At 45.4% G+C, this 13,583-nt stretch overlaps 1 protein-coding gene across 3 annotated transcripts in view; it reads left to right on the top strand.

Annotated features, from left to right (window-relative positions):
- LOC103676619 (E3 ubiquitin-protein ligase RNF4) overlaps nucleotides 1–13,583 on the top strand; it is a 207,227-nt gene that overhangs the window by 160,037 nt on the left and 33,607 nt on the right. For all 3 annotated transcript variants that reach the window (XM_040625119.1, XM_040625117.1, XM_040625118.1), the window contains exons 15-16: nucleotides 10–189; nucleotides 5,531–5,782. In XM_040625119.1, the coding sequence (XP_040481053.1) occupies nucleotides 10–189; nucleotides 5,531–5,782 (432 nt within the window). The remainder of the gene's footprint in view (nucleotides 1–9; nucleotides 190–5,530; nucleotides 5,783–13,583) is intronic.

Genomic DNA, 13,583 nt, shown 5'->3' with positions numbered 1-13,583 from the left:
TTTTTAAAGTCCCCTCAGGTAAGCAGCACCAGTAGTAGCTCTTCAGAGGCTGACGATGAAGAGGCAGACGGCGAGAGCAGTGGGGAGCCGCCAGGAGCCCCAAAGCAAGACGTAGCTCTAGGCAACGGGAGTCCCAGGAAAGAGGAAAGTAAAGTGGAGAGTCCACCCCCGTCTTACCCTACTCAGCAGGTATGATTTCATTTTCCCGAACTTTGTGTTTTCCCAAGGTGTCTTTTTCTGTGTATAGTTCCTCTAAACGTGAGTGTTACTGAATGCAAATTTACGTTATCTTGCATAGCTTCTGAAGATGAGAACTGGAGAGGGTTGAGGCATGCTTATAAAATACACGGACATGATTCCTAACCCCGCTTTCATCGTGTTCTTCTTGCTTGAATCCACTCGACAGTCTTGATCTTGCAGCACCCGAGTCGCCCCAGACATTTAGCCGTCGTAGACCGTTGTTTTGTCTTAAAGAAGCAAGGGGAGGGTTTTTTTAACAAGTAAAATAATGGAATGTTCAAATTTCCAAAAAGGTTGATTTTGTAAGGGAGGTTTTTTCTGGTGGATATCTGTTTTTCTGTTAACCAAAGATGAGAGTACCTCAGGAGATGACTGTTTTCCCTTAGAGACTCCTGGTTTTATAAATAGATGCTCACGTAGTTCTTTTTTTTTTTTTTTTTTTTTTTAAGACTTTATTTATTTGAGAGAGTGAGAGCGTGCGCACCGGCACACACATGAGCGGGGGCGGGGTGCAGAGGTGCAGGGAGAAGCAGGCTCCCCACCGAGCCGAGAGCCCAATGCAGGACTCAATCCCAGAACCCTGGGATCACGACCTGAGCTGAAGGCAGATGCTGAACCGACTGAGCCACCCAGGCGCCCCGCTCACGTAGTTCTTAAATGAAAGGAAGAACAGATGAAGGTTGGGGTGCTCGGCTAATTATTTGCCATAATGGGCAGTGTAGACCCACAGTTCAAACAAGAAAGGTGACATGAAAAGGTACCCCACCGAGAAGTCTGGCCCCGGCACTCTTCACCATCTGCCTGCTCAGCACCTACCCACCCCCCCAGTTCTAGTCTCAGTAGGTAACCAGTCAGCCTTACTAGTGTGTCCTTCCGGTGTTTGTTTATGCAAATGCTAATATTTATTCTTCCCCTTTGCTGTGACAAGGCTTATACTAGTGCACACTCAGTTCCCCTTGCTTTTTCTGTCAGCATTATATCCTGACTGATTCTGTATGGAGTGCACTTTCTTGTCCTTGTCTCCTGCCCTCTCTGTGTGCCACCGGAATTCTCTGTTTCTTTCTAGTCCCTGCTGATGGGCACTTGTGTTTGCTTCCCTTTGTTTTCCCTATATGCCATTGGTAAGCAGCCTTGTATGTCTGAGCTTTCCCACGTGAGTAGATTGGTCACCAGTGGTGGCTCCTCTGGGTCAGAGTGTGATGGCCTCCCCTGCCCCCTAGAAGGGGATGATGTCACAGTCTTGGGGTTTGGCCAGTCTGGTGAGAAACGGCAGCCCCTTGAGATCTCAGTCTTCCTTTCATTTCCTGTTCCATCTTATTGTTGAGGTGTCCGACTTTTTATATGTTATTGTAAGTCCTTTGTAAGTATGTGATTTGCAGAGATTTTCTCTTGGTCTGTGCCATGTTTATTAGTTGTGTTTTGGTGTTTTTTGGTTGTGGTTTTTTTTTTTTTTTTGAGATTTTATTTATTTGCTTACTTGAGAGAGAGAAAGCATATGGCACATGCACACAGTGAGAGGGTCAAAGGGAGAGGGAGAGAGAATCCCAAGCTGACTCCTTGCTGAGCGCAGAGCCTGATACGGGGCTTGATCTCACAACCCTGAGGTCACGACCTGAGCTGAAACCAGGAGTCGCACGCCTAACTGACTGTGCCACCCCGGTGCCCCTATTAGTTTTTCTGTGGTGTTTTTTGAAAAACAAGTTTTTAATTTTGGTGAATTTTTTTAGTTCCTCGGTTTTTCCTTTTATGAATCATGCTAGAAAACTCTGTTTTCTTCTATAAGATTTATAACTTCAGCTCTCACTTAAGGTGTGGTTCATTTGACCAGTTTTTGATCATGGTATGAGGTGAGGGTCCACATTCATCTTTTTGCATGCGTGGACATCCAGTTGTCCCGGCACCATTTGTTGACAATACCCTCTCTTTTCCTATTGAATTGCATCAGCCATTTGTTGAAAAATACAGGTGTTTGTTGTCTGCGCTCTGCGTTCTCTGCTCATTTGACCTCTGGGTCCTTTCCCATAGTGTATGTGACCTGCTCTGTATTAAGGTTGGACAGCAGGTAGGGTCTGCGCCCCAGCTTGGTGGGCCTATTGACAATTATGTAGGCTGTTCAAAGTCCTTCGTGTTTCCCAAGTTTTAGAATCAGCTTGCTCTACAAAAATACCTGCCTGGATTTTGATAGAGATTGTGTTGAACTTTTGAATACATGGTAGAATTCAGCAGCAAACGTCTCTGGGCCTACTCCTTTCTTTGTGGGATGATGTAGATCCGTTTGGAGAAAATACAGTCTTAACAAAATTGAATCTGTCAGCCTTGGAATGTGCTATATCTTTCCATTTATTTAAATCATCTTTAATTTCTTTCAGCAGTTAAAAAAATTTCTAGTCAGTGGGTCTTGAACATATTTCTTAAATTCATTCTTAAGTATGAGATGTTTTTGATTCTTTAGTAAGTGATATTTTCAAATTTCAATTTTCGATTGTTGCTGATATATAGAAATACGGTTGATTTTCAAGTATTTGTCATATTCTGCAGCTTAAACTCACTTATTCTTTGGTTGCTCTCTTTTGGTTAGATTCCTTTGGATTTTGTGCATGCAAGATGATGTTTGTGAATAAAGACCATTTTACTTTTCCTTCTCAAATCTTGTAACATCTTACCCTTGCCTTACTGAGCTAGCTAGCGCCTCTGGCGTGGTGCCGCGGGGAAGTGTTTCAAGCACACATCTTTGCCTTGCTCCCGGTCCCAGGAGGGAAGCGCTCAGTCTGTGACTGGGATGAGGCCAGCTGTACGTTTTCCATGGATGGCCTTACCATGTTGAGGAAATAAATCCTGTCAACTCCTCATTTCCTAAGAGTTTAATCATGAACGTGTATCGGGTTCCCCAAATGCCTTTTCTGTATCCATTAAAATGTTCCTGTGGTTCTCATCCTTTGTTCTTTTACTGTGGTGTGTTGCATCAAGTGATTCTTGGGCTTTTTTTTTTTTTTTTTTTTTTAAGTAGACTCCATGCCCTGTGTGAAGCCCAGTGCATGCAGGGCTGGAACTCACGACCCTGAGATCAAGACCTGAGCTGAGATCAGGAGTCAGATGCTTAACTGACTGAGCCACCCAGGCGCCACTGATTCTCTGATGTTAAACCAACCTTGTGTTCTTGGGATAAATCCCATTTGTCATGGTGTATAAACTTTTTTTTTTTCTTTTGGTATGTTGCTGGATTGGTTTGCTAATCTTATGTTAGGATTTTTGCATCCATGTTAATAAAAGATCCTGTTCTGTAGTTATCTATCCTTGTCGTGTCTGTGTCTGGCTTTGATATCAGGGTAATAATGGCCTCATAGAATGAGTTGGGAAGTGTTTATTCTGCCTATATTTTCTGAAGAAATTTATCTAAAATTGAGATTTCTCAAATAGTTCATAGAATTTACCAGTGAAGTCCCATGGGCCTGGTCTTTTCTTGTGGGAAGATTTAGAATTACTAGTTCAAATTTTGTTTACTTGTTGTAGTTCATTCAGATTTTCTGTTTCTTCTTGAATTAATTTAAAATGTTTATGTCTCTTTAGGGACTCCTCCATTTCATCGACATTGTCTGTTTTGGTGGCATGAGGTGGTGGTTTATTCTTTTATGATGCTTGTAATTCTGCAGGGCCTGGAGTGATGGTAATGCATCACTTGGGTAATTTTGTCTACTTTTTTAAAAATCCTCAGTCTGGCTAAAGAATTAACAGTTTTTGTAAAAAAAAAAATTGGGGGTTTTGTTAATTTTCTGTTTTTCTCTTTTATTTCATTGATTTGTATTCTAATCTCTGTTATTTCTTTGCATTGACTTTGGGTTTGGTTTGTTCTTCCCTTTCTAGCTTGTTGAATCTAAGCTTCGATTATGGATTTTAGAACTTACTGAGACCTAACATGACCTAACATCTGGTCTGTCCTAGATAATGTTCTGTGTATACTTGAAAATAATTTGTGTTCTACTCTTGTTAGATGGAGTGTCCTGTGAATGAAAGTTTGGTCAGATTGATAGTCTTATTCCAGTTCTCTGGATCCTCCCTGATTTTCTGTCCAGTTCTGAAAATTACTGAGAGACATCCTGAAGTCTTCACTTATCACTGCTGGACTGTCAGTTCCCTTTGCAGATTTCAATTCATGCGTTTGGGACAGTGTTGTTGAAGGTGTACGCGTGTGTTATTATTACCTCTTCTTGATGTATCAACTCTTTTGTCGTTACGAGATGCTTTCCGCCAGCTTTTCTCCTCTGAAAGAGTATTTCATCTGATGTGTGCAGAGTTGCTCCCGCTGCCTTAGGGTTACTGTATGCATGTTACCTATTTTTTCATCCTTTGAATTTTAGCCTCTTTGTATCTTTGAATTTAAGATTTGTCTTTGAATCCTTTCATTAAGTCTTGTGTCTTGTCAGTTGATCTCTGCCTTCCGTCTGGAGGGCTTCGTTTATGATCTCACGCAGCGATCGCCGTGCTATGTGCCGCCGCCGCTTCGCTGTGTCTTTCCATACGTGTCATGTTTTTTTGTTCCTCCGTTCCTCCTTTACTCCTTCATTTGTATTAAAATTTTTAGTGTACCATTTAAATTCTGCTATTGATTCTTTGGTCTTTTTAGTTTGTTTTTAAGGGCTGTTGGGAGTTGGGAATGGGAAGAGCCCCAGGAAAGGCCAGGCTCCTGCTGCTCTTACCTGACATTCCAGCAGATTGGCATGAATAAATGCTTCTTGATTTGCTTTTTCCTTGGGTTGATTTTCCAGACCCTGAAACGGTTGCTTTGACAATAGCGTTCAGTTTTACCCCTGTTTTGAGGGGCAGGAGCCACCGACTGCTTCATGTCGCCCTTGCCGAGTCCTGTCCCTGGTGCCTCTCGCAGCACCTCCATGTAACCACTCGTGAGCTGTGTGAGCCCCACGGAGCCCGTGCCGGTGCTGTGTCATCCTCGGCCCCGGCTCCCCTCTCCCCCTGAGCCCCGCCTCCCTGGCCAGCTCCCTTATCCCTGTGCAGACAGGCACAGGCACGGATGGGTGTGACTGCTGCCTCAGCAGACACCTGGCCGGGGGTGAGGTGTGCATCTCTTCTCTCCTCAGGTCTGCTCCGTCCCAGGCTCTTGAGGTCCCTTCTGTACTTTACAAGGAGGGCTCTGGGCAACTCGAGGTGTCACGTGAGCCCTGTCATCTTTGTAGTGGCTGTGTAACTGCTCGGCAGAATGTGACTGACTTTGGTTTAATTCACACCATTCTTTGTTTCACTGAATAAGCAGGTACTTTTTTCCCCTTCCTTTTAGGCTGAACAAGCACCAGACCCTTGTGAGTGTCATGTTTGTAAACAAGAAGCTTCTGGACTGACGGCATCAGCAATGACCGCAGCAGCCCTGCCCCCTGGCCATCAGTTCATGAGTCCAGAGAAGCCCACACATCCTGCTCTGCATCTTTACCCCCATATCCACGGACACGTGCCTCTGCATGCGGTCCCACACCTGCCCCGCCCTCTTATCCACCCCACCTTGTACACGGCGCCCCCCTTCACACACAGTAAGGTAAGTGAGGGCACAGAGGGCCTGGAATCTCAGCTGTCACTACGATCTTACAAGAAGTACACATTTTAACAAACAAAAATCCATAAATTGGCGACTTGTATAAGACCTAGTCTACTCTTGATAGGAAGGTCTACAAATGTCTCCTTTTACTGTAATTTCTTAAGCTCTCAGAATTTTGAACCTTCACAATTGTAAAAGCAATCACAAGAGTCATGGTTTACTCCTTCAGAATTAAGTAGAACATTAACAGTTTTCCAAATGATGTTGGTATAATGGGCTGTACTTGGGGGAACTCCACACATGGCTGTTCTGCTCACCCAGACACCAGTTCACTTCTTTTCCTCATGGCCTCCTGGGGCCTGGCTCTTTTTCTTAATGTTGCGTGGGTGAAATACGGTGAGTACAGCATGAGGCCTCTGACACTAGCTGGGCTCTATAGTTTCTGAAATGATTATGCTCTCTAAGCACGAAAACGAAGGACCTGTCAAAATGCACAGGCTTAAAAGGAGGAAATGTAAACAGAATTCGAGAGAAGGTCTCAGTGCCGTGCAGGCTGTTGGGAGGCGGCTGGCAGGCGCAAAGGAAGGGGCCTCCCAGACCAGCTGTGCTCAGAGGCTGTTCAGAGAAGGAGTGAGCGTGTAGAAAAGATTTGCTTTTTATGTAGTTCTTTTCAGAGAACCCCATGCTTATATTTTCATAGCTTAGCCTTTGCAGTGAAATTTTTAGTTTTCCCCAAAACTCTACGGATTATTTAAAACAGTGATTCTCAACTGGGAGAAGGGAGGAGGACATGGGATGGAAGGGCTTTTTCAGACTACACAAACGTTTTCTTTCCCCAGGGGGAATTTGCTGTGAAGTAGGGTGTGTGTAGCCCATCAGTGGGCTTTGTTGTTTCTTTCCTGGGGAGGGACATCTAACCACTGATTTAGAATAGAATAGAATCAGTTTGTCATGTTCTGTTGCAGTTAGTACTGGGTAACTGCCCACATTTATGCTTAAATTTTGTTAGATTGACTATCCCTCAGTTTGGACATTTAATGATGGCGTTATTAATAGAGGGATTAGCAGTAGCGTTTTTTTCCGGTGTGTATTCAGAGCCGGGCTGTGTTCGTGGTCCGCCTGGTCTCTGTAGCCTCTTTCCCTCTGGGTGATTGTATGGGCAGGGAAGCTGTCCCTTCTGTTCTTAACATAATACAACTGCTTTCTACTCCCTGGGAGCCCCCCCTAGGAGAGAGTAGAGAATGTTCTGTTATAGTGTCTTGCTGGTAGAAACTATTCACGAATCAGATCCTAAACATCTTTAAATAGTGAAATTGATTATTCCAAAAGGCTATTGGGACACTTGTAAAAAACTGATTTTTTTCCCCCTGACTTTTGGCCTTTTCATTATAGGTAGTCCATAAAAGGGTAAAGGAGAAGAAAAATATTTTGGGGGAGTATCATCTATATATAAAATCTATTTATTAAATATCTTCTAAACTTTAATCCAGTAGATAGATGTGGAGGATTTATGGGTAGAAAGGCAATGCAGAGGACAAGCTAGTAAGCTTTTATTTCAGTCACTTTGCTACTGATGTCAGGACTGTTCACTGATGCATTTATTTTATTTTTTTAAAGATTTTACTTACTTTTGCAGGAGAGAGAGAGAGAGAGCGCATGAGCAGGGGGGAGGAGCAGAGGGAGAAGCAGGCTTCCCACTGAGCAGGGAGCCCGATGCTGGACTCGATCCCAGGACCCTGGGGTCATGACCTAAGCCGAAGGCAGACATTTAACGACTGAGCCACCCAGGCGCCCCCACTGATGCATTTAAAATATACATTAGCTTAGATGCCACATTTATTGAGAAAAATGAGATGCATTTGGCAAAATACTTCATTCAAATCTGGTATAAAATGTTTCTCTAGACAAGCTTGCACTGTTACTTGCCAGGTCTTCCAAAATTAGTTTGTATTCTTTGAGTTAGTTTGACTTAGTTGCATACTGTGAATACGTGGTGTACCTGATGCCTGGTGTGTTCACAACCCCATAGGAGTTGGTAGAAGCCCCTGCTAGAGAATGCACACACTTGTCTTGAGTTAACGTCAGAGCAGGCTTGTTCAGTGGGATTCCCCACATGTGGCTGGGAGGCAGAGCTGAGTGCTGAAAGTGGAAGCAGCCATGGGCATGGAGCTCGGCTGCTTCCGTGTTTGTGTTCTCTAGGCCTTCAGGGATTTTTGCTCTGGTGAGGTGGTATTTGTCACCTTTAGGACTTTATGTCATTGTATTTGTAATTCTTTTAATCCATACTCTGGCCATTGTGGGTAAATACATAGTACTTACAATGCTTGGGATGAACAGTACAGGCAATTTTTTTTTTTTTTAAGATTTTATTTATTTATTTGACAGAGAGAGACAGCCAGTGAGAGAGGGAATACAAGCAGGGGGAGTGGGAGAGGAAGAAGCAGGCTCCCATCAGAGAAGCCTGATGTGGGGCTCGATCCCAGAACGCTGGGATCACGCCCTGAGCCGAAGGCAGACGCTTAACGACTGAGCCACCCAGGCGCCCTAGACAATTTTTTTCTTGAACTTAGAATAACTTGAAGACCTCTTTTGTTTTCAAATGTCTTTGTACCAATGATACATTTAATTTATATGTTGAGATACAAGTTATTTGAAAGTTAAAAGTAGTTATAGGAGAAAGATACAGTAATGAAATTCTAGACAGAAATTAAAACTCTATGGCAAGGAATTTTATTTGTAAATATTTGGGGATTTCCCAGATGTCTTTTGTTACTGATTTCTGCTTTAATTCCACTGTGGTCTGAGAGCAGACATTGTGTGACGTTTGTTCTTTTGAATGTGCCATGGTGTGTTTCGTGGCCAGAACGTGGCCCGTCTCGGTGAGTGCTCTGGGTGAGCCTGAGAATGTGTGCACCCTGCTGTTGCTGATGACGCAGGCTGTGCTCTGCGGCAGGTGCAGCTGACTGATGTGCTGCTGAGTTCCACCAGGTTCTTCCTGACCTGCTGCTGGATCTGCCCGCTCCTGAGCGAGGCGCGTCAGGGTCTCCTCCTCCTCCTGCAGTCCTGTCAGTTTTGTTCACGTAGTTTGGCACTGTGTTGTTCGGTGCTTATGTGTTTAGGATTGTTATGTGTTCCTGGGGAATTGACCCTTTTATCATTCTGGAATGCCCTTCTTATCCCCGATAACCGTCCTTGCTCTGAGGTCTGACGTGTCTGCTCTGGCTCCTTGTTAGCGCCAGCACCACATCTCTTTCTCCATCTCTTTACGTTTAACTTAAAGGGGTCTTTATACTCCCTGTAGGTTTCTTGTAGACACCTCTAGGTGGGGCTTTTTTTTTTTTTTTTTTAAATATACCCTGATAATCTGTCTTTTCATTTGTATATTTAGACTAGCCACATTTAAAGTGATTTTTGATGTGTTTGGGTTAATAATAACCATTGTTCTTTTTTCTGTTCATTACCAGAGGCTTCCTTTTTCTGCCTTCTCTACTTTTAATTAAGCATTTTCTGATTCTATTTTATTTCCTGTCTTTAGCATATTGGTTATACTTTTAAAAAAATTGTTCAGCAGTTGCATTAGAAGATGCACATTAACTGGCCTTAGTCGCCCTTCAGATAACTGCTCTGCTTGGTGTTCGTGTAGGTATCTTTTCCCAGAGAGTTCCCGATCCCTCCCTCCGGTTGCTTGTGACGTTGCTGCTGCTGTTCCCGTGTATCTGTCCATCAGTGGCCCGGTGCAGCTACTGCTGATACTGGACACACAGGGCTATCGTTTAGATCCGTCGGTAGTCAGGAATAAGTTCACTTCACTCGCGTGTATTCCTTCCCCATGGCCTGCCCTTTTTTCATGTAGATCCAGGTTTCTGACCTCTGTCATTTTCCCACTGCCTAAAGAAAGTACCCTCACATTTCTTGTAGGGCAGGTCTGCTGGCAATGAGTTCCCTCAGCGTTTGTGTGTCTGAGGAGGTCTTTATTTCTCCTTCACCTTTGAAGGATACTTTCGCTGGATGCAGAATTCTAGGTTGGTGGGTTTTTTCTCTTTCAACACTATAAACAAATTTCACCCCACTCTTATCTCGCTTGCATGGTTTCTGACCATATGTCCTCTGTGATTCCCCTCCTTGTTCTACAGCTCCAGGGCTCCCCTACTTCTCCCCTCCCCCTCCCCTCTCCCCCTTCCCCCAGGCTGCAGCTTTCAAGATTTTTTTTTTTTGTCTTTGGTTTCCTGCCTGCATTTATTTATTTATTTATTCACTTACTTACTTACTTATTTATAAATAATTATGAAATGCCTAGGTGTAGATTTGGGAGTGTTTTTTTACCATTTGCTGTTTTCTGAGCTTCCTGGATCTGTAGTTTGGAGTCTGTCATTAATTTTGGAAACTTTTGGCCAATATTCCTTCAAATATTCTTTTCTCTCTCTTCTCCTTCTGATATTCCAATTCCTATTAATATCTTTCAGAATTGTCCCATACCTCTTGGATGTTCTGTTCTATTTTGTGTCCATGGTGGTGGTTTTTTAGTTTTGGTTTTTTGTTTTTTTTTTTTGTTTGTTTGTTTGTTTGTTTGTTTGTTTTAATTCTCATTTCTCTTTGCATTTCAGTTTGAGGAGTTTCTTTTGACATATCTTGATGCTCACGGATTCTTTCCTTTGCTCTGCGCCATCCACTGATGATCAGTTCATCAAAAGCACTCTTGTTTCTCTTACAGTGTTTTTATTTCTAGCTTTCTTTGATCATTTTTAGAGGGTCCATCTCACTGCTCACGTTACGTATTTGTTCTTGCACATTGTGTGCTGGTTTTTAAAGATTTTGTTTATGTTAGAGCGAGCGGGGGAGGGGCAGAGGGAGAGGGAGAAAGAATCCCAAGCAGCTTCCCCGCTGAGCATGGAGCCCAGTGCGAGACCTGATCCCACGACCTCGAGATCATAACCTACGCCAAAACCAAAAGTCAGACGCTCAACAGACTGAGCTGCCCAGGTGCCCCCATTGTGTGCTTTTCCAATTGGAGCCCTCATCATCGTCGTCATTTTAAATCCCTGTCTGATGATGCCGAGCCCTTTTATCTTCATGCCCCTCATCTATCGTGATGCCGTCTGCTCGGGGCCGGCCTGCCCACCCTGCTCTGCATCCCGAGCCTGTCTTCTTGCCCCTTGCCCCTCGGTCTGCAGAAACAGACTGTCCCCAGAGCCCCTTTTGCATCCAGCTTCCAGTTAAGCGACTCTGATGTGTCTCACCTGCCACTTAAGTGTGACTTCTTAATTCCAGCTGTGATTCTTATTTGTAAGCTTGAATCAATTTATTTTTAATGTATGTTAGCAACTTTTTGTGTTCTCATGTTCCTTGATCACGTTTTTTTTTATCTTTTCTTTCTTTAAGCTTTTTACACATAGTTCTCTGTTTGAATGAAAACTTGAGGATCTGCGTCTGGTTTTTTTTTTGTTGCTCCGATCTGCGTCTGGTTTTTTTTTTGTTGCTCCTGTGCGTGTGTTGTTTCCTTAGATGTACAGTAATTTTTCACGAGGTCATGTTTTGTTCAACTTACTCTGTGAGAACCGCTAGGCCCTAAGTAGGAGCTGAGGTACTGGTGTGGTGCTGCCCCACCTGGGACCCTCGGGCTCCTCCTGACAGTCTCCAGCTCTCCTGCCTCCTGTGGGACCACGGATCTGCCACCCGTAACTGTGACGATGGTGTGTGCACCTTCAGGGCAGTCCTCCCTTCCCACACCTCCACCTGGCCCTGTTTTTGTCACCATGTTCTGATCAGTTATGTGAAAGATTTCCCTAGCTTTTTCTTGGGCTCAGCACCTTGTTACAAAGGTGTTTGGTGCCATTTCTCTCTGGGATCTAGAGTGTCATGGCCCCCTTCCTGGACAGATCCTAAGCAGAAGGGGACTGCACAGCGTCAGAGAGAAGAGCACACGTGAGCTGGCAGGCCGCCCCCGCCCCCACCCCCGCTCCTTCAGAGCGCAGGTCCCAGCCACTGACCCACAGGAGCCAAGGACCACGACTGCAGGGCCAGGTTCGGAAGCCCAAGGCTTCCAGCTCCAAATGCTGTGTTGTTTCCATCTGGAAACCAAGTTCTGAAGCAGTCATCACGCTAGGAAGGGGCCTAGTAGTGAAGGTAGATGTCTTGAACTCTCCAGTAGGAGCATGAGGAGTAGTTGAAAATGGTCACCACATCCTGGCCCTCGGTGAGTTCAGGATGAGTGGAGCTGAGAGAGTGGCTCCCGTGTGGCCCTGGGTCATGTGCTCTGTTCCCCCATCACGGGGTGGGGGGTGAGGCACAACCACTGCAGAAGGGATGAAGTCAAACATGGGGCGAATCTAAGTTCAGGCTGGAGTTGGAGGGAGAAGGAAGCTCTGTGGGAAATAGGTACAGAAACAGACTGCAGTCGGGGGTCACACTGTGGCCTTGGGTCTGACATTTATTTTGGAGGCACTCTGCAGTTCTTCTGGCCTGAGAAAGAGCAAGACGACGACAACCGTGGTGCTTTGGCCTCCTTACCATGTCTGGCAGGGGTATTGAAGAACCTTAGAAGAAACAGAGTCGTCACTCATCCAGCTTCCCGTTCAGTGGGATGTACCTGGAACCCCTTTGTGTGCTGGCAGCCCCTCTCACACGTGCATGCAGTGACTCGGTCTTCGCCCCCTTGGCTGGCCGTGTTCACGGAGTCTGGGTTGGATGTGGTGGTGTGCGGTGGAGCTTGGCTTTCCCGCTCCTGAGGAGACTCCGAAGGTGTTCAGAAGGCGTCTGTTAGTGTGTGTTTATCCGAGCTCTCCTTTAAAGCAAAAAGTTTACTTTCCTGTGTATCACTTTTACCTCAAAGCAGAGAATCAGTCAAAACTTCTATTACTTGAACCCGTGTGGATTTGTACACAGCGAAATAAATCTGTTCTAATTCAACAGCATTGTCCACGTGTTGAGAGACTAATTCTGTGCCTGAATCACTTGCAGAGGCGTGGCCCAGAACTGGTCTTGTTGACAGAGGCCTGTATTTTTCTAAAGGAAGCCCAAGCCCACATCTGTTGAGTCGAGTAGCCGTCTTACGGGAAAGCATTCACATAAACGCAGCTTGTTGGTTACGGATCCCCTGCTCCCTGGTCCCTACAACCTGACCTCCTGTTCTGAGTAAATGGGCTTCTGAAGAAGCGTGTGAATTGAATTTAACTTACGCGTTCACTGTTGCAGCTCTATAGTTGTGTTCCCTTATCCCTCTAAGAGAAGTCTGTTCAGCCTTTATTGAACATCCAGTATGTGCCAGGCCCTGTGCTACATGCTAGCAAAATACACACCAGGGAACCTTGGTCCCTGCTTTTAGGGACCGTGCAGTCTAATCAGGTCAGAACCTCAGAACGCCATGCTGTCCTTCGTAGCAGTTGTAGCTGCAGAGTGGGGGATCACGCTGAAGACGGAGGGCTGCTGACTGAGCCTGCCGGGTGGTTCTGCAGAGGAGCTGATGCTGGGTAGGGTGCCGAGGGGTAAGCACAAGCTCTCTCGATGCATGTGGATGGCGGGTCCAGGCCCTGAGCCAGGCTCCCTGGAGTTGGAGGCAGTCAGCCGGCAGCCGTGAGTTGGGAGGGCCTCAGGAAGTAGTGAGGCATTTCAGAGCCCGCATGTGCTTCCGCGGGGCGAGGCCTGCGAGGCCTGCGAGGCCCAGCTGCCTCTCAACGCTGCCGTGGCCCTGCCTGTGGAGCCGGTTGGTTTCTGCCTGCCAGGTGTCTCTGCCCCTTAGCAGAAGGTCTTCAACACTGAGAACCCTCCTTCTGCTTAGTTGTCACTTCCCATCAATTCCTTCTCA

The sequence above is a fragment of the Ursus maritimus genome, unplaced genomic scaffold (genome assembly GCF_017311325.1).
Source record: "Ursus maritimus isolate PB19 unplaced genomic scaffold, ASM1731132v1 scaffold_8, whole genome shotgun sequence".
Taxonomy (NCBI): domain Eukaryota; kingdom Metazoa; phylum Chordata; class Mammalia; order Carnivora; family Ursidae; genus Ursus; species Ursus maritimus.
Note: the sequence above shows the minus strand (reverse complement) of the source record. Positions and strands in the feature narration are given on the sequence as shown.